This window comes from Abrus precatorius, unplaced genomic scaffold (genome assembly GCF_003935025.1).
Source record: "Abrus precatorius isolate BTA unplaced genomic scaffold, Abrus_2018 Scaffold6, whole genome shotgun sequence".
In the NCBI taxonomy this organism is placed as follows: domain Eukaryota; kingdom Viridiplantae; phylum Streptophyta; class Magnoliopsida; order Fabales; family Fabaceae; genus Abrus; species Abrus precatorius.
In genome coordinates this window covers 25,923,989-25,944,132 of record NW_020874406.1, presented here as the reverse complement: position 1 = coordinate 25,944,132, position 20,144 = coordinate 25,923,989, and the positions used below count along the sequence as shown (strand labels likewise).

The following is a 20,144-nucleotide window of genomic DNA, read 5'->3' as shown; positions in this document are numbered from 1 at the left end:
CTAGTCCAACGATATATACTTTGGAGCTATTGAAAAAGCAAAATAAGAAAGTTAATTATCACACCAACGCAAACTACCACTTTGTATAATTATGGACAATTTTGATAAAATATTTGAATTTAATTAGAAAATAGTGATAGTATAAAGTTCTATAAAATTCTCTAATTAATCTTCTTAAGATTTTATAAAGGATACTAATAAATAAATGCATTTAATATCTTAGAAACGTTGAAATGGATCATATTGATGCAGCCAGTAATCGGATATGCAAATTGCGTTGTAACGTTATGCAATTTGATTAGAAACATAACAGCTTGTAGATCTAAACCTAAAATTGGTTGAAAGGGATCGTCACAACCGCAATTAGGTCCACTGAGCTTGTTGGCATTCGATCTATAAAAGAATAATCGAAAATTAGAGACTTGTTTGATACGCAAGTGGAACCTTATGCATTAAGAATTGACAAGGCTTTATCGGTTTATCCACACTTATTTGCAGTCTTTTCTTGAAAATGACCAGAAAACTATGGCGACATTGGTCCCGCAATGACTATAAGCTTACGAGGATGCAGTGTCTTGCTCTCTCTCACATCCAATCGAAATTGCATATATCCTTCGTTTTTTCCATTTATCATCATCTTCATCTTTGAAACTTTACGTCTTGATTTACCCTAAATCATTTCGGAAATGTTATAATACATTCATTCATACATACATACACACATATATATATATATGTTTATTTTTTTAAAATTCATCACTTTTAATCCATATGAAATGTATTTTGGAAGAATAATTCTAAATTTTTATGCCTCTAAATCTTCCTATTAACTAAACAGGAAATTAGAAAATATTTATTTATGTTTTCAAAATAAGAAATACATATAATTTTTTATTTGATACATATTTTATTAAGTAAAATTAGGATAGTAAGAAAATTTATAAAAAATATATAATAAACCTTTTTTTCCCACGAAGAAATTCTATGTATCGCTACAAGAGGAATTGAACTTGAACCAAGCTATTATAACAAGGGTAGAAAGTAACAATGAGTCTCAAGTTAGGGGTAAAAATTGAAATTGGTTAATCTCTAAAACAATTTAAAAATTGATATTTCCTTCTGTTTATTTTTTATTTGTCAAGTTATGAAATAAAATTCATATAGCTATATATATATACATTAAAAAAAGAAAAATAGAATATAAGTGTAAATTCTCTTTATTTGGTCCAACGACTCCATCAAGAGAGAAAAGGAAGCCCAACAGCCAAGGGCCCAAGGGAAATTGAAATCCAAGCAAAGAAAAGCGTAGTTTCAGAATTAGTTTGGGCTTTGACCAAAACGGCAATAGTTTGAGGGTGGGCCCATCTTCAAGTTTGTGGTAACAGAGGAACTAATACAAAGACAGAGAAAAATGGTGGCTGAAAGTGTAAATCTATAGGAGAAATAAAAAAGTAGATATGCTAAAAGCTGTGCTAGCTATTACTCGCTTTTCCACAAGGTATTTGGCTTACGCCGTTCAAATTCAATTAATTAACACTCCAAAGTGTTTCAATCCCCTTTAACTTTGACAGTGTGTGGTGAATTGTTGAAGAAGCGTTGTGAGGAAGATGAGTTACACCCCAGCATTTCCCAAGTTCGTTTCCTTTGAAGGCACCGACATAACTAAGCCTGACGGTAAGTAACGTAATCTTTATTTTCTCTTCTGATTTGAGTTTCATTCATTTGTTATTTCAAATCCAGGGTTCAGATTCCGTCTTGTCTCGTATAACATATTGGCTCAGGTATGTTAATTTCTCAATTAAATCCACAAACGTTGATTTTATTATTTTTAACTAACTGTCACTTTTTCAAATCATGTATATGGAGGAATATACGTTTTTCGTTTATTTACTCTTTTTTTCGACATTTGTAATGTAGGCTTATGTGAAGAGTATTCTGTTCCCACACTCTCCTTCCCCTTGTCTCAAGTAAAGTGCTTCGTATCTTGAGTTTCAAATACAAATTGTAGAAATTAGTTTGATTTTTGCCATAATTGATTTGCTTGCCGCAGGTGGAAACTTCGTTCAAACGCAATTTTAACAGTTCTTAAGAACTTGAGAGCTGATTTTTTCTGCCTACAGGTTTTTCTTTTTTGCTTTTGCTGCCATGCGTTTTGATTTCAAATGATTTTCTTCTTCTTATATTATAAATGGTTTCAGGAAGTTGATGAGTACGATAGCTTTTACAAAGGAAGAATGCAGGAGTTAGGATATTCTTCTGTTTATATGAAGAGAAATGGGCAGAAGCGTGATGGGTGTGGGTTATTTTACAAGAATGATCGGTAGGTTCAAACTGTGCAAAACTCATGCAACTTGTGGTTTTGAAGGGAGCCGTTTATAATATAGATTTTTCCTATAGTTTTGGGACATGTGACTAGTGAGCAGCTAGGATTTTTCACCTGGATACAAGCTTATTTAATGGAGTTAGAGAGAACTAGAATAACTTTTGCTAATTCAAGGGTACGGAGGCTGTTTTTGTTGATTTTTAAATTTGTAACTTTTTTTTTCCTATCTGTGTATTGGTTATGTAATGTTCTGGTGCAAACTGCAAAAATCTCAAATGTAATTATGTGGTTATTAAAACAAGCAATAATAGTACTCTGCTAGTCATCAGTTAATTGGTATTCAGATAGGTATTGTTCTCTTTATCTCATTGATGCTCTTTCAGTCTTTATAACCTTTAACTACTTAATTTGTCCTTACTTTTGATTGTTTAGTGCAGAGTTGGTCCTGGAGGAGAAAATTGAATACAATGATCTTGTAAAGTTAGTTCAAAATGGGAACTCTTCAAAAGATGATGAACACAGCAATGTCCAGACAGTTCAGCCAGATGAACAAACGGATGTGGCACCCAAAAATGGTAAATGCAGAACAAAAGAAAATAATTCTTTTTGAAATATAGATTTTTTCTTAATATTAAGGATTTTCAAATCTTGACTTTTGAGTATATTCTGCTTTGACATGGTTATAGTTTTACTGATAAACTGGGGCAGCTGAATTTCTTTATGCTACTTCATTTCTATTGCTGGCACATTACCCTGCTTTCCTTCGTTTGATATATCTTCTTTTATTTTGCAACTTTTTTGGTTTTTTCTGTTCTTTTGTCGTCATTCATTGTTTCTTCACAAAAAGTTAGAAATTGTTGTGACATGAATGCCTGTACAGAGATCAGAGCATGCTATTTCTTCATTAAGTGAAGTTCTAATCCAGGGCCTAAATTGAATATAGAAGATCGTGGAGATCCCAATGATCCTAGTGTGAGACTAAAGCGTAACTGTGTTGGAATTATGGCTGCATTCAAACTCAAAGATCCCTCCTGTCATGTTATTGTGGCCAACACACATCTTTATTGGTAATGAAATGACTTATGTGTATGTGTGTTTTACTTTTTCTTTTTTTTTTCCATTGTTGACTTTTAATGAAATATTGACTTAATTATTTTAGTGGTGGAATTTGTAATTTATAAATTAATTTCTGTCTCAGGGATCCTGAGTGGGCTGACGTCAAGCTTGCACAAGCTAAATATCTTCTATCTCGTTTAGCAAAATTTAAAACACTGGTATCAGATCGATATGAATGCACACCTGAAGTCATTGTGGCTGGTGACTTCAATTCTATGCCCGGAGATATGGTACTAGCATTTCTATAATCTTAACTCGCCTATTTCTTATTTTTGTCTCAACACTGTTGTCCTCAAGCCTTTGTATTTCCATAGTTCATTCTTATGTCAATTGGTTCATCTATATTCCTTTTTAAAATGCTTGTGCACTTGTTCATAGCTTTAGATGTGTTTTCAAAATTTGAGCTGTATTTCCTGAAATGTTTAGTGATCTATTGAGTTTCCCATTTTTTACAGGTTTATCAATACCTTGTAACTGGCAACCCTTCATCAAAACTTATGCCTAACTGTTTAGACGAGCCTCCTCCTATTCCCTTATGTAGTGTCTATGCTTCTTTAAGAGGAGAGCCACCATTTACAAACTACACACCTGGCTTCACTGGAACACTGGACTATATATTATTTTCCCCCTCCAACCGCATTAAACCAATTAGTTTTCTTCAGCTTCCAGACTCTGATGCAACTGATATTGTTGGCGGGCTGCCAAACTTCAGTTATCCAAGTGATCATCTTCCAATTGGTGCTGAATTTGAAATCATCAAGGAGTAAATGTTCTTGTATGCCAAGTGCTATTTGAGTTCTAGGGTGTCATGCTCCATCAACTTTTCCCTTTGAATCTCAAAGTAAGATGAAAGCAAAGCTGGGGAGCAGGTGTACGATGAATTATGTCATGAGATCAACACAGCCACCTGGCAAAAAGGCCAGCGGTCACCGAAAAGCAAACCTGTTTAGGAGATTGTCATATGATGAAAAATTCACGTTTGATTGACTTCTTACCCCTCAATGAAATTGCAGCTCGTTTTGAAGATAGAACATGGTTATATTTTTAGATTTGTTAGTTTCAAAGATTTTGTTATTATCTAATTCTGGTGAACATATATCTAATTTTAGACATTATATTTTATATTATTATATTTGCAGGGAAAACATTTGGGGGAGTGAATAATTAGGCTTAAACATGTTTTTACACGTTACATTTTAGTGATTTTTTAGTTTAAGTTTTTTCAAACAATTTTTTTTTAGTTTTATTAATTTTATTTTAGCAAATAGTTGTTTTTAATCCCTCTCAATGATGTAATTTAACAAAAAGTTAATATTTGACAATTTTTTGGTGATCAAATCAATAAGAGGGACTAAAAAAATTGTTTGAAGAAATTAAAACAAAATTAAAGGGGAATACATTCAATGTTTTCAAGATTGCGAGATCAAACTATTTGTGACTATTATCGAGTGCTTTGTGGAATTGCAGGTTGTCTTGACATTGCATCTGTGTTTGTCTTTGCGATTAGGTGTTGTGTGTAGGAATGGTAATAAGACAGGTCAGATTAGACTTTATTCTAAATATATAGCATAATTATTAGGTTTAAGTTTAGCCTATTATCAGTTAAAGGGCTGAAAATAAATTTGATCTAATCTGTTTGGATGGCTTGATTTAGTCTGAAACTTGTTAACAAAATTTATTATAAAAAAAAATTTTAATAGGCCAATAGGCTTAGGTCAAATCAGTCTGATTTGATCGATTTGGATGCTTGACTTAACTTAAAACTTGTTAACAAAATTTACTGCAAAAAAAACTTTTAATAAATCAATAGGTTTAGGTCAACAAATACGTAATAAACGAGTTTTTAAATATTAATTTTTGAATAATATTTAAATATTATATATATATATATATATATATATATATATAAACAGATTGACTTATCAAATTTTAATAAACTTTATAAATAATTCAGGTTTAGTCTATTTATTTAAATAAACTTTAAAAAAAGTTTAAGTATTATCTGTTTATTAAAGAGTTTAGGCTAAATTGTTGGTTTTTGTTAGATTATTTTACTTATTTCTATTCCTAGTTGTGAGTGTGATTTTTATTTCATTTATGTTGCTATTATTCATGATTTTGTGCTTTTTACTATATTCTTTGATTTCTCAATATTGTGTTGGGCTTATGACTTCCAATACTTATATTATTGGAAATGAGATTGGTGGCAACGCTGGCAATGGAAAAAGGAGATTGTTTTATTTTTTGGCCTAGAAAGGAGATGGGTTCAAGTTGAGTTACAAGGAATGGAGATGGAGTTGTCGATGAAAGTGGAACTAGAAAATCTAAATCAAACAAGATTGTTGTTAGAACAAAAAATGATGTGGGCTTAAACTTGATGCCTTGTATAAATGTAAGTACTGTGAGATGAATATTCTTGAGGTGTTTGTCATTTTAAGCATCATTTGTAAAAACTAAGCAAAATGTTAGACCTTGCCTGTCCTTGATGATGTTTAAGAGTAAATATGAAACGTTGTTGTTAGAGGTTACTTCAATTTTCTAGAGGCACAAAGTTTCTTGGAAGAAAATAAGATGTACTATAATGAAAATTGATTGACAAAAAGTGAGACTAATTAATTTTTGGATTAAGTATTTAGTCTTTTTAAAAGTCACATAATTTGAATTTGAGTTTCTATAAAATATTTTGTTAAGATATAATTTTTGTTTTTCATAAACTATTATTTTTAGTCTTTTTAAATAATATGATTCAACTAAATGCTAACACTTGACAATATTTCAACGTATTACATTAGTTAGAGAGATTAAAAATAATAGTTTGTAAACAATAGAGATTATGTCTTAACAAAATGTTTTATAGAAACTAAATTCAAGTTGTGCAAATTTTATAAGGATGAAACATTTAATTAAATCTTTAATTTTTTTAGTAAATAGTTGTAATTGTTTTTAAATTCTATTGTTTTATATAACATATGCAAGACAACTAACAAAATTTTTTACAAAATGAATTAGTTTGTTGAATAAGTTGGAGAAAAAAATGTAGTGTAACTTATCAAAGATAATGTTGCAAATTATAAGGTAGCAGGTAAAATGTTAATTGACTTTATGGTAAAAGGAAAGGGCTTTATCAGACACCTTGTATTATGACTTTCATTGACTTTATTGTAGAAGATTTTGAGAAAAATATATCATTATATATATAAGCTATTGCAAGTGACAAAAATATCATAATTTATATTTATTTTATAATTGGTCTTATATCTTTACTATATTATTTTATTAAAAAGACTGATTTGATTAGTCTTGCAATTACACATTTTGTAACGTTTTATTTGATTTTAGGATGTTTGAATGATAATACTTATTAAGAATCTTTACATTCAAAGTATAAAAAGATAATAAGTTTGCAAAGACTAATGATGAAAAAATTGTTAGAAATCTAGTTATAAATAAAGAGTTTTAAATAAATATCATAGTTGTTTGTCCTATTGTGCTTGATGGATTTAAAAAATAAGTCCATCTTAGATTTTATTTATGAGAAAATAAATTAAGTTAGGGAGATGATTTAAATCAACTTTAATGATGTTAAAAAATTTATAAAAAAATAATTTTGATTTAATAATTCATAATCTTAGTTTTAAAACTAGTTTAATTTTTTTCATTATTTAGTTTTATGCTTCAACGAAAGATAATTAATAAAAAAATAAAACAATTGTATAGAACTTTGCATATCGTAAATTTCTACTGTAGTCAAAATTGAGATCTTTGTTAAAATTAGAAAAGTTAAGAAAACATGTAAATTGTATGATTGTATTATGTATCTAAATATCTTATCTAAAATACAAAATAATTTTGAATTCATGTATATGCACAGAAGTTAATAAAAATAAGACAAAATAACTTTAAATGACTAGTAACTCCTTTCTCACTTAAAAAACTTTTGTAAATAACTAAATATATTGAAAGTGTTGTAACCTATACGTAGAGATTAGAAACTTGAATCAGGGTCCGAACTAGTGTAACAACTGAACTAAAGTAAGGAGTAGTTGAATCGATACGAAAATGAACCAAATGTTCAAGCCAAAAGCAAAAGAATTAAAGTGAATAGTGTCAAACCCGAAGTAGAAAAATAAAAAAGGAGTTTGGAACTTGTGTGCATAAGAGAAAAAAAAAAGGTTGAAGAAAATGCTAAAATGAACAAGTTAAAGTCTTTAAGTCTAATCGGTCAACTTAAAAAATAGGTCAGATTTGGTGATTTGTGTTTTCAAAAGAAATGAGTTTAAGTAGGATTGTGAAAAAGTCGTTTGAGGCTACAATCTTCCAAATAAGATCTTATAATCCTACCGATTCTAGTTAAACGAGTCAGATAGTGTGATCGGGATCGCAGAGGCACGAGAAAATCGTAAAACCGTACGAATCTTATGTGGAAAATCGCGATTTGAACTAAGTTAACCTGATTTTGTACTATGCTTTGTATCCTGAATCACTCGTTCAGTCTTACGTAGGATTCCAATTTTGACAACATAGCTGTGCCAATTTTCTGACTGATCTTGAAACTAAACTGACCAGATGTTTCCTTTCAGTATCACTCTCTGGTGCTGTCGATATTATTTTTTCATGATCGTGGTGCATGTTCTAAAACAGTCCAATTGAGCCAAAGATTTGATGGTCTGGAGAACGACTGGTAGTTATATACTAACCAATGGATTTAAGAAGTCAATGTTCATTGCCTATTCTTGTCAGATTGTATACATCACAGTTTTCCCCCATTACCCTTGTATTACTTCTATGTACCAATGTTAATAACAGGGTTATAGAATCCAGTATGGAGTTGCTAAATTCGATATCTATTCTTCAAAATACTGGTGCAACAATGAAATCATATTCAGTTTGTTTCACTAATCTTGAGAATCTTGGAATTACGGTTGTTCATAGCTAATTTTGCTTTTCACCATCAAACTATTGGACGGTTCTCATCTGTCTATTCAAGTGATTCTATGGTCATTGTACAGTTCTCATCTATTCGTTATATTGCAGCAGGGCCCTCACGAATCGACACACAGTTATGATTGGTGCGATTCGTTTAAAGTCTGGGACCACGAAAACTGCAAGTTGCAAGTTGGATGGTAGGGGTAGGTTTAGGTTTGTGTCTGTAGTTTACATTTTATTAAGGTTGGTTAAGCTCATACGCATGCTTGCTGCTTCATCAGTCAATTAAGGTAGCCACATGATTAGGTAGATGTGTTAGGCTTCAAGACTCATCAATGCGTGCTTCATTCTAACAAGTGGAGTTCAAGAACCTAATTTTCTATAGGCAAACTTATCTTAAAAAACTCCAGTGCGTGTTTAAATTCAAGTTAAAAATTCTATAAACGTAACAATTATAATTAGGACATCTATATATAGTTATTTAACGTGAATCCAACTAGGATTAACCAGTTACATGACCTTGTAAGCCATTAGATTATAGGCCTGAAGCAATAGATCATTGTCTCCAAAATTTGAACCATACCCAAAGGAAGTGGGGCTGATTGCTATTAAAGATCTTTGCTTATTCGTCGGAAAGTAAAGAAAAATTTTCCCTCGTGCCTTGGGAAACAATACGTAAGGTACCTTTTATGGCTTTATCCCCAGGGTCAACATCACAAACTTTAATTGGGATGCCATGCGAGGTACATCAAATATTTGACATTTCAACTAACTTTTCCATGGAGTGGAATCAAGGGTGGAGCTTGAACTGGATTCTTGACGTAACCGAAATAAAGGCTCAGTATGAAAACAATTTTATACAGTTTGATGAAATTAATTTTTACGGAAGCTTGATTAAATAAAGATTGTGTTAAGGATTATGAATGTTCTTGAAAGATATTCTCAAATTGATTATTATATCTCTAGAGAAAAAGCCTTTAATCGTTTAAACAGTCCTCACCCTAATGTTATGTGTATCAATCAACCAAAAGTCTAAGTGTGCAGTAAAATCAGCCTTTGCAACCAATTTAAGCTTCCCTTTAACACATTAATGATTTAAACATTTCAATTTCATCTCTTCTTATGGTGTGTCCTATTTACAGTATGTATATTTCTCCTTTAAGAGTATTCTGGGAATTAATTTTTAGATGGGAAGAAGGGAAAGTGTAATTTTTTTTTTGTTTTTAATAAATATTTTCTAATTTTAGAAAATAAATACTAAATAATAGATTATTACATCTAAATTTTTATTTTTTATAAATATTATATAATTTTCTTAATTTAAAAATAAAATATTTATTTTTCAATCGCTTTTCAAAATAATTGTTTTTTAACTCTGTCTTTAGAAAACAAATAAATTAATCAAGGTGAGTACTGACAAACTCGTGACTCATCCCATAATAGGTACTTTGGCACATATGTTGATTTGAGTTCTGGAATTTTCTGTAGTTCAAATGAATCTATTTTGACAAAGGAATAGAATATATGTGGGCTGGCTAATCTCACATTCAACATGTCATTAATTTAGTTTGGAACTATTTCATTTTTCGTGTCGACTCGGACTATAATGTTCTGAATGCGTTTATTGATCTGATTACCTATTAATGCACAGGCACTTTCTTATGCTCACATGCCTCTATGGCACTACAATGGCCTCTTCATTGATCTCTTTCTCATCCCTCTTACACAAATATAGTATACTTTATAACCGTTGGCTGGATAACAATTTTCTTATTCTCATTAAGATTCTTAATAATATTGTACTATTTTAAATTAATATCTCAAGTTTTCGCGGTGATAACTTGTAAAATGGAACATATATGTACCCTTCATACTTATATTTTAGTAGTGCAATTGGACAATCTTAGCACATACCAGTTTTTGGCAAAAAAGTGATCAATATGTAGCACAAAAATAACACGTTGATAAACTTTTATTCATTACATCGTTAAATGTTAATCAGTTCCCAAAAATGTGTTTTTACTTCATAAGCTAGCAGGGAACTTTGTAGGAAACCTGCGCATGCATAGAAGTACAACGTACTCTAGAAAAATATTTAATTACAATAATTAACTCAATTTTAATAAATAATATTAACATTCGGATATTTTTTTGCCTTAAATACCTCAACATATATATTGAGGTTTTAATCCAGAAAGGAGGAGCTTTGTTAATTTGGAAGAACTGGCACTGAGAAATATGGCTCATTGGTCATTGGTGCTTCGATGCCAATTTTGGGTTCCCCAGCAACATCTCCAAGAAAACCATTGTAGAAAGCTTTAACCTTTATTACGAGGTAAAGAAAAGATGATGCAAGGTATGAGAAGCCCAACCTGTGAAGCTTTTGTGCTTGTTGTCTACCTCGTTTTGTACTACGTTTGACATCCTTTTCATGTCCCATGTTATGTTCTTTGGAGTTTCCTTCGGGTTGGATTCGATGATATATATAACTTTGGTGATGAGCGAGAGATGAGCAACGGCTACCTCTTTCTCCATAAGAAGCTGCGCAGTGCATTAGTCTCTGGGATCTTATATCACCAGCAAGTTGTGAAGCCATGGATTGGTTAGTGCTTATTGGCGAAGTTATGATATGTGGAGCTCAAGAGTGTTCTCTCTCACTCACTCACTTCTCAAAATTCTAATTGGGATTTGAAATGAGGAGGGCCTTTATATAGAGAAAGCCAACATGGAGAAGATATAAAAGATGTGATTTGGAGGCGAATAGTTATCCTTCCACACACTGAGAACTTTAATGAGTCACACCGCTAATAAACAAATATAAAACACTGTTGGAAAGAGAGTACAAAAAAATTAGATAGCTAGCTAGGTAGATAGAGCGAGGTGTGAAAGATGGAATAATAAGTGGCTGTGAAAAAAATTAGGATTTTCTTGAGGGCTTGGATGAAAATGAATTAAAGTAGATTAAATTTTGTAAGGTTTTGCCTTTGACATTTCTCAAATTTAAGGCCTGAACTCAATCTATTTATATGATACAAGCCTTTTATCAACACTTGACATTTTTAAAAGTCTTGGTCTAAAAATTTATTTAAAATTAATAATATATGATCTTTTAAATTATTTTAATTAAAATTTAATAAAATAATAATATAGATCTACATATTATTAGTATTAGAAAGTTTAATGAAAGACTTGAAATCTAATTTATTTAAATAAATATTTCTTAAAAAAATTAATTTCACTTATTTAATAAATAGACTTAAATATATAAGTTAGCTAGAATGTATATTTTTAACGAGCAGTTTAATTTATTTCAATATTTATATATGATTTAAGAGTGTGTCTAAAAGAGTTTGTTTAAGCTTATAAAAATAATTTATGATTCTTAATTTTTAAATAAAATTTATAATTATATATAATATAAATTTTATATAATAATATTTATTAAATAAACATTTCATTAAACTGTTTGCTTGAATGCAAAGTGACAAGCATTATGTTACCAGCAAGGGCTGCAAAATATGATGAAATAAAATGGATTCCCTTGAATTACGAATAAGTACACGGCACGTGAAGTGTAGGACCCATTGGGACAAGCGAGGAATCAATTTCAGTGACATGCAAGTTGGGTTGCATCACGTAATTTCATGGTTAGGAGCATAATACCTCCCTCTCAACTTGCATTGCTTGTGGAATCGGAGTTTCCATGCAGAGCATGGTTTGCCAGTTTAAGTGGTTGGATTTTTATTTCGCTTTCTCTCTTAATTTGAATCACAAATTTAATTTCTCTCTTTTGTTTCGAGATCAAAAGTGCGTTTGTGGCAGATATGTGACATTGCATTTATTTAACATTCAAATACCAATACTGAAGCAAACAATTCCTTACTCCATGAACTCAGTCAGATATATATTCGGCATTTTCTTGAGTTACTCAGTTAATCTTTTGGGTAGTAATGAGTCAATTAAGTCAAAAGATGAGTGTTAAGGGCTCCGTTGCCTATGTCAAAATCAAAACATATAGTTGATCCTTATACTACCATTGCATGCAAAATATCCTAATACTAAAGAAAAAAAATTCCTAGTTATTTAACATGTCTTAAATCAGGTTCGTGTAACTTAAAATATATCGATGAAAATTATATGATAAAATTTATTAACATATGTTAAACAGAGTTATTAGTGACAAAGTCCATTCATTATGCATGGAAATGTCAAAAACAAGCTAGTGCATATACTATACAACACAAGTTATTAGTGACAAAGTTCGATGCTAGGGTGAAATGACAGTGCCTTTCGTTTTGTTGATTGATAATGTGTTTTAACGAACTGAAAAGAACAACACATGCATGTGAAATTCATGTGGGAGAGTGGATTGCTCCAAAGAAAAGCAAAATGGCACACAGAACCTAAATTTGGAAATAAAAATGGACATGAGAATGAGAAATAATGAAAGAGAACAAATAAATTACGGCAGTGTCGTGCTTGTGGCGGTTTGCTTGTCTTTACTTCATTCCATTTGCAATTAGAGCTTCGTATTCTTATATGTTTTGTCTGTGTCTCTTTGGATGCAATATTAATGCGAATGCTGTGCTTCATGGACTTTTATCTATGGATGATGAATTCACGTGAGATTGAGCTGGCAATTCATCCTTTTCTTCATTATCCATCTCAGACCATTCCCATGTCTACAACACTGTGTTTACCTCAGCTGTTCATTTTATTATTTACTATACATAATCAAATAAATGTCTATGTAATTACACTTCCTTTAAAAATAAGAATGAGGAAATCAAGTGTAACCATCCAAGTTTTATGCTCGAGATGTATATCATGATTATTTATTTTTCTTAGGAACACTCGTAACACTGTTGTACAAAAAAAATCTATATACTTATTTAAAAAAAGTATGTTAGTTGTTAGACTTGTTCCCATTGATACAAATTTTATTTAATAAAAAATATGTTAACTTAGATATTATGAATATATATTAATAGAATGATATACCATGCTCATGTTATGATGAGTTGATAGTGTTTTAATTTGTTATATTAATGAAATCGTTTACTATTACGTGGCATTATACTTTTACCATAGGATAAGTGGTGGAATTAAGTAAATTTTATTTAGAATAAAAAAAATTGTTTGAAATAATAAAATAATGTAATTTTTAGAATTTTTTATGAATGGTTTTTTTTATTTAAATAAAGTTATTAATTAAATGATATCTTGATATATTATAAAACATTTTGTTTTGTGATTAACCATTAATTATATATATATATATATATATATATATATATATATATGGGGGTAGATTTTTTCTATTAATATGTCCGAATATATGAATACAATTTTTATATAACAGCATAATTTCCATTAAATCATTAAAAAAGAAATATCTTTTTTCTTATCATGCATACATGAGCCTTTATTGAAAGTTATTAAATGAGTGATAAGAAAGATTAAGACACTCAAGTCAAGTTGAGATCATGTCTTTAATAGGCATGCATAATTTTTATATATTTTATTAAGGAGTGTTTAACAACACAAAATTTAATATATTTTAATTAATAAAAATATATGTTAAAAAATATAATTAATATCTCTTTTTATATATATATAAATCAAAGGCATTCTCCATAAATTTTATATATCTTAAAAAATCTATTTTATACACACAACTATAAATCAAACTCTTATCAATATATTTAAAATTGCCAACTATATTAGACTTTATTAGTATCTTCGTATCCTTATAATATATTAATGTTCTATTATTTTACGCAACTAAATTCTACATTCATGTATTTATTTTAGTAAATATAAACTTGATAACCAAATGTTTAACAATAATATATAAAACATATAAAATATTTAATAGAGTTATAACATTTTTTCATGACAATTTTTTTTATAATATTTTAACTTATTTTATCACATTATCTATCTTATAATTTCTTTTTCTCTGTCTCTTTTAAATTTATATATATTATATATAATACAATTATAATTTTAATAACTTATTAAAATTTCTTGATTGTCTCAAATGGAAGACGCCATTGTTGCAAGTTGCAAAGGTCCAAATTTCTCAAAAAAGAATTCATATTTGAATGACTTGTGTCTGAGGGAAAAGAACAAATGCATTTTATTTTCTTGAAACTTCTGAGACTGTGTGATCGAGAATGATTGCAGTCCCAGCTGGCAACATTTACCACCATCTTTGACGGGTTTGATTCAGTGCAAAGCAGCCTATGGGATGATGATTTGGATGGATCCTATAGGTCAACTTCAACATTTCTTTTTTTTTTTTAATCGCACAGTAACTATCGTATCATATTTAATGTGTACGAATTTTCTGTCAAATATATTTGAATTTAGATAAGTAAATATTTACAAAATTTTATGAATATAAGTGTATTTAAGTGAGAGAATTCTTAAAAGGATAGGAGTATAAGTTAATCTAAATTTATAAAAAAAAGTGATTCTTTTTTATTTTATTTTATATAATTATTTATTAAAATTTAATTCAAATTAAAAATTTTCCTAATTGACCGAGAAAATAAAAAAAATATAAAAGGAATAATAAACACTCTATTTTCCATACATTTTTTATAATTTTTAATTATTTATTCAATATTCAAACAAGTTTTACCAGAAATTTATTTATACTTAATCTCTCTACTCCATTCTTCAACTTAAGTTTAAAAGTATGATGAGTTGAAATAAGTTATAAGTCAACCAATTCATTGGTGTAAAAATAATCACTAAAAGTATCATTATGGCTATCAAATGATCGAGTGATTATGTTCATAATTGATTCTGTAGTGAGGGGGTGGGCTTATCGGTTCTTCACCAAAAACAGTGGATTGGGCCAGATTTAATATGGGCTGGGCTTATAATTTATTGTTGGTCTGCTCGACGTATGAACATTGTATATGCACAGCATTCATCTTTGATTTAAAATTTTCACAAAAAAATGTACCTTGATTTAAAATAATTTAAGTTTGAAAAATCGTAATCTCTAACAAGAGTAATATAATAATATTTTAAAATATAATCATTAAAAACACATGTAACTTTCCATTTTGATACTTAATGTGATTGCTGTTGGCTTAATTTTGAAACTTTAATCTTATTGGTAATTTAAGTTTATCAAATACTTCAACTTAAATTAAAAGACACGTTTTCTTATTTTATACTTTTTTATCATTAAAATATAAAACCATCAAGCATTTATATAACTATATTCGAAACTTGAGAAGCAGAATACTTTTTTTTTTTATTTGATCTTTTATGACCTTTGCCATCTTTTATTTTGCGCACATAATAAAATTTTTAGAATTGTATTTCTCATATAGATTCATGTTCTATTATTGAGTTTCGAGTAAATAGATATTTTAATACTAAATGCTAATTAATATTGTTTTTTCTTTTTAAGTGTAATCTTAAAATTTATTAAAAATTGAAAATATATAAAAGAAAAATATTAATTTAAAAATAAAGAAGAGTAAAACTTATATAATTTTATAATTCTTAATAAATTTTAATTAATAATAAAAAATGTGTTCCTCGTAATTATGGTAATGTTATTCTTGCGGTAAAACGACCGTTGATAGTGCCGTTGGCAAAGCCCAATGCCCAAAAAGCAAAAGTTTCTAATATGAATGTGTGTTGTATTCAGTGCACATGCTTTGAACTTTTGAAGTGACAAGCACTAGTGGTGGTGCAATATGGAAGATTGTTGGCATGTTTTGAAATCACGTTTTTCCTGAAAATTATAACTTCAAATAAATTAGATTCGTATTCATCAGATATAAATTTAACACACCCACTTTAATCAGGGTTGCTCAAATCAAACACATGAGAAATAAATAAATAAACAAATATTAATTATATTTAACGATTGAAAATCAATTTTCATTAATTTTAAAACAATCAAATACTTTCTAAACTATATAATTTCAGCAATCATCGCTTCCCCTGGTTCTGTTTTTGTCCATGAGTAAAATAATTCAGTACAACACTTAAGACTCATAATCATAAAAATTATGAATATTGTATATATTTAGAGTTTTGTTATTTGAATGATTTTTTTTTCAAAATATTCATACAATATATTTATATTTTATTATTTTTGTTTATATACTTCTCTTTTTTTTTTATCACATCCAAAATTTAAAAAGTGTAGACAGTACTTGTTTTTCACAGGGTGGTTCAAAGTTTGTCTTTTTATTTATTTATTTTTTATATGTGCAACTCAAACATATTGTATAAAATTAAATAAATAATAAATATGATTCCAAAATCCTTCTAAAGAATACATGACTCATATCATCAAGCGCAGAGATATGAAACCCAACTCCTTAAATTATTATATGATCTACAAATTGCATCTTAATTTTTAAAGATATGCACTTTTATCTTGTGAGGGGATGATTCTGTGTGAGCCAAATGTACCACATAGTAGTTCTTTTCATGTTTGCTTGAATCACTTTACAGCATAACATTGATTATTTGGGTTCCACAATTATGTTGCCTGCCAAACTTGACCATAGACCGAGTTTTATTATACTTCATGATCGAACCATTAGAGGAGATTGGTAGAAAATGGAAATAAGCACCAACAGTGGTCTCATGAGATCAGCTTGTAATCATGAGACATGGCATCATGAAAGGTTGGTCACTAAAAAATATCTATAAAGTTATATTTGAAGCATTGGTGTCAATATCCACCATGCACTGGAAGCACACTATATAACTAGTATATGCCACATTCAATTAATTCAGGAACATTTTAAAGCTTAGCCTCAAGACAAAGAAAATACCAAATAGAAACATTGTTATCCTCCTTTGAACAATGTCAGATATTCTTAAAGATGCAGCCCCAGAGTTTGAGAAATTTGAAGTCAAGTTCAGTAGGGAAACTGTTGTAAAAGCACTGAATCCTTTACTAGAGCCATTTTCAATCACTCTCTCAAATCTTGACCTACTTTCAGGCCGTTTTCCTGTTACATACTTGTATTTCTACAGCAGGCCAAAAATAGGTAACTTCGAAGCTTTTGTTGAGACTCTTAAAAGCTCGCTAGCACACATACTCAATTATTACTATCCCTTTGCTGGCCAAATTGTTCACAATCCCAAAACTAATGAGCCTGAAATAATTTGTGACAACAATGGTGCTCTAGTCATTGAAGCTCATGCATGTATCCCATTAAAGGATTTAGATTTTCATAATCTCAATGAAACACTTAAAGATAAGGTAGTCTCAATTCAACCAGATTTTCCCATGCAAATTCAAGTTACAGAATACACTTGTGGAGGCATTTCCATAGCATTTACTTTTGATCATGCATTAGGTGATGCAAGTTCCTTTGGTAAATTCATTGCCTCATGGTGTGAAATAGCTCAAAATAAACCACTCTCATGCATGCCAGACCATAGTAGACACCTTTGTGCACGTTCTCCTCCCACATATCAACCATCCTTGGACCAAACTTATATGAAGTGCACTATGGAAGAGATACAGAACATGACAATGAACCCAATCTCACTGAAACGCCTCTATCACATCAATGCATCAAGTATCAACATGCTGCAGAACCTTGCTTCTGTGAATGGTGTCAAGAGAACAAAGATTGAGGCTTTCTCTGCATATGTATGGAAGATAATGATTACAACCATTGATCAAAGCCATAAAAAGTGCAAGATGGGTTGGTTAGTGGATGGACGAGAAAGAATGGGAAGAGGTAAGAATTCAATGTCAAATTATGTTGGTAATGTTTTGTCTGTGGCTTTAGGGGAAGCAAGCATTGAAGAATTGAAGGAAGCTACTATATCGAACATTGCTAACATAGTGCATGAGTCAATTTCAAAGGTCAACAATGAGGCTCATTTTTTGGACTTGATTGATTGGGTTGAGTGCCATAGGCCTGGTTTGATGCTAGCAAAGTCAGTGTTGGGTCAGGAGGGACCAACACTGGTTGTGTCTTCAGGTCAAAGGTTTCCTATCACTGAAGTTGACTTTGGATTTGGGACTCCCTTGCTAGGGACAGTTTACACTTCTATTGAAAGGGTAGGAGTTGGTTACATGAACCAAAGGCTAAGTGCTAAGGGTGATGGATCATGGATCGTGTCTGCTATCTTGTGGCCTGAATTGGAAGCTGCATTTCATCATGACCCAATTTTCCAGCCCATGTCTGCTTCTCATCTTCTACTTTAGTGCAACCTTTAAGACAAAACTTAAGGTGCAATTTTGTGTTGGTGTTATTTACCAATCAAAGTTAGAATTTTACTCTAAATGCAACCTTTTTACTAAAATAAAACTCTATTTTTAATTAATAAATATTACTAACTGTCAGTAAATTAATTGAAGCTACTAAAGTTGAAAACTTTGATTGGTTGGAAAACATTTTTATTGGACCACATTGCATACAAGCTGCATTGCTTCTCTTATGACACTTATTAATTATAGACATTACATAATATAATTGGACAACATGAAAGCAGCCACACTAGTAAAGCTGGTTGTAGGCACCGCACAAAATTGTAGGCACCGTTCAATTAGAGCCACAAGTTGAAAGACTAGTTTTCTTACAATTCCTTCTTGAGTGAGTTTTCTAGAATTAATATTATAATGTTTTGTAAAGCCTATAAAAGGCCAATACTTGTATCGAGAGTAAGCATCAATTTGAGATTAAAATATATTGAGCAGAAATTCTTTCTTTCTCTCTTGTTTCTACTGTATTTGTGTGTGGGTGTTTTTGTTAAAATTATTTTTCATTGATATCAAATTGGTATTAGAGCTAGTTAGATCCAACATTAGTTTTGTGAGTTTGTGAGACTAATTTTTTTCTTTGAATGTGTGAAGAACAAGAGAGTTCTCACCTTACAAAAAAAAAGGGAGAGATTTTGAGTCTATTTCAGGGAGAGAGAAAGAGAGATAGTCACAAACTATAACATTGTATGGTTTAGTTCCAAATTAGATGAAAAACTCGATTATAATTATTGAGCATTGTTAATGTCCACTCATTTGAAAGCTCACAATATTTGGAGCTTTATTGCACCAGACTTACAACAAGGAGCTTACAACAAGGAGCTGATGATGCAACTCAAAGGAAGGATCAATTGGCGTTATCCCAAATTCACCAAGGTTTAGATTATTTAATTTTTGACAAAATAGCAAATGTCAAAACAACCAAAGAAGCGTAAGACATTTTGAAGCTGTCATACAAAGGAGTAGAGAAAGCTCAGAAATTCAAACTGCAATACATGTTTCGAGAACATGCAAGATATGAGATATTTGGTTCAGAAACCATGGAACAATATTTTTCATAGGTAACAGACCTTGTCAATAAGATAAAGGTGTATGGAGAAAACATTCCTGAAAGTTTGATCATGTGTTGACTACAATAATTGAGTCTCACGACATAGACACCATGACAGTTGCAGAATTGCAAGGTAGCATTGAAAGCCATGTGAGCAAAATCTTAGAGAAAACTGAAAAAGTAAATGAAGAAGCCTCAAAAAGTCAGGTAAATTTTACCAACGTAGCAGAATCTAACCAAAGTGAAGACGGAAGAAGTCGTGAAGGTGTAAATACAAATCTTAGAGGTAGAAGTCGTGGCAACTTCAAAGGAAGAGGCCGTTGCAATTTCAACCAACAATGGAGAGAAAATAATTTTAGGCCACCTAATCAAGAAAGAGGTGGACAAAATTTCAGATCTACCAATCGGAGAAGAGGAAAAGGAGGCTTCAACTACTAGGAAAGAACAAATTTCAATTG

At 30.3% G+C, this 20,144-nt stretch overlaps 3 protein-coding genes across 5 annotated transcripts; 2 read left to right on the top strand and 1 right to left on the bottom strand.

The window, feature by feature from the left end:
• The first annotated feature begins 1,315 nt into the window (after window positions 1–1,315).
• LOC113868771 (carbon catabolite repressor protein 4 homolog 4) lies at window positions 1,316–4,575 on the top strand. 3 transcript variants are annotated; one of them, XM_027504650.1, is made up of 10 exons: window positions 1,316–1,498; window positions 1,592–1,674; window positions 1,741–1,781; window positions 1,918–1,967; window positions 2,051–2,120; window positions 2,199–2,320; window positions 2,756–2,898; window positions 3,249–3,390; window positions 3,522–3,669; window positions 3,895–4,575. In XM_027504650.1, exons 1-10 carry the CDS (start codon window positions 1,458–1,460, stop codon window positions 4,204–4,206), a joined length of 1,152 nt encoding a protein of 383 aa, XP_027360451.1. In that variant the 5' UTR covers window positions 1,316–1,457; the 3' UTR covers window positions 4,207–4,575. The 3 variants fall into 3 exon arrangements, with proteins under 3 accessions (XP_027360451.1, XP_027360452.1, XP_027360453.1); XM_027504651.1 differs by having other exon boundaries at window positions 3,267–3,390; window positions 3,895–4,456; XM_027504652.1 differs by having other exon boundaries at window positions 1,456–1,498; window positions 1,572–1,674; window positions 3,267–3,390; window positions 3,895–4,565.
• A 5,995-nt stretch (window positions 4,576–10,570) lies between these two features.
• LOC113869921 lies at window positions 10,571–11,026 on the bottom strand. The gene has a single exon (XM_027506451.1). The coding sequence runs from the start codon at window positions 10,959–10,961 to the stop codon at window positions 10,575–10,577; it is 387 nt and encodes a 128-aa protein (XP_027362252.1). The 5' UTR covers window positions 10,962–11,026; the 3' UTR covers window positions 10,571–10,574.
• Window positions 11,027–17,219: 6,193 nt separating this feature from the next.
• Window positions 17,220–18,581, top strand: LOC113869937 (omega-hydroxypalmitate O-feruloyl transferase). Its single transcript, XM_027506486.1, has one exon. It carries the CDS (start codon window positions 17,220–17,222, stop codon window positions 18,579–18,581), a length of 1,362 nt encoding a protein of 453 aa, XP_027362287.1.
• The last annotated feature ends 1,563 nt before the right edge of the window (window positions 18,582–20,144 follow it).

Bases quoted from the DNA above. Each gene is read 5' to 3' on its own strand.
- LOC113868771 (XM_027504650.1), top strand. From the start codon at position 1,458: ATGCTAAAAGCTGTGCTAGCTATTACTCGCTTTTCCACAAG. The intron at 1,675-1,740 runs GTAAGTAACGTA...TTTCAAATCCAG, and splicing joins CGACATAACTAAGCCTGACG to GGTTCAGATTCCGTCTTGTC. The intron at 1,968-2,050 runs GTAAAGTGCTTC...TGCTTGCCGCAG, and splicing joins TCTCCTTCCCCTTGTCTCAA to GTGGAAACTTCGTTCAAACG.
- LOC113869937 (XM_027506486.1), top strand. From the start codon at position 17,220: ATGTCAGATATTCTTAAAGATGCAGCCCCAGAGTTTGAGAAATTTGAA.
- LOC113869921 (XM_027506451.1), bottom strand. From the start codon at position 10,961: ATGGCTTCACAACTTGCTGGTGATATAAGATCCCAGAGACTAATGCAC.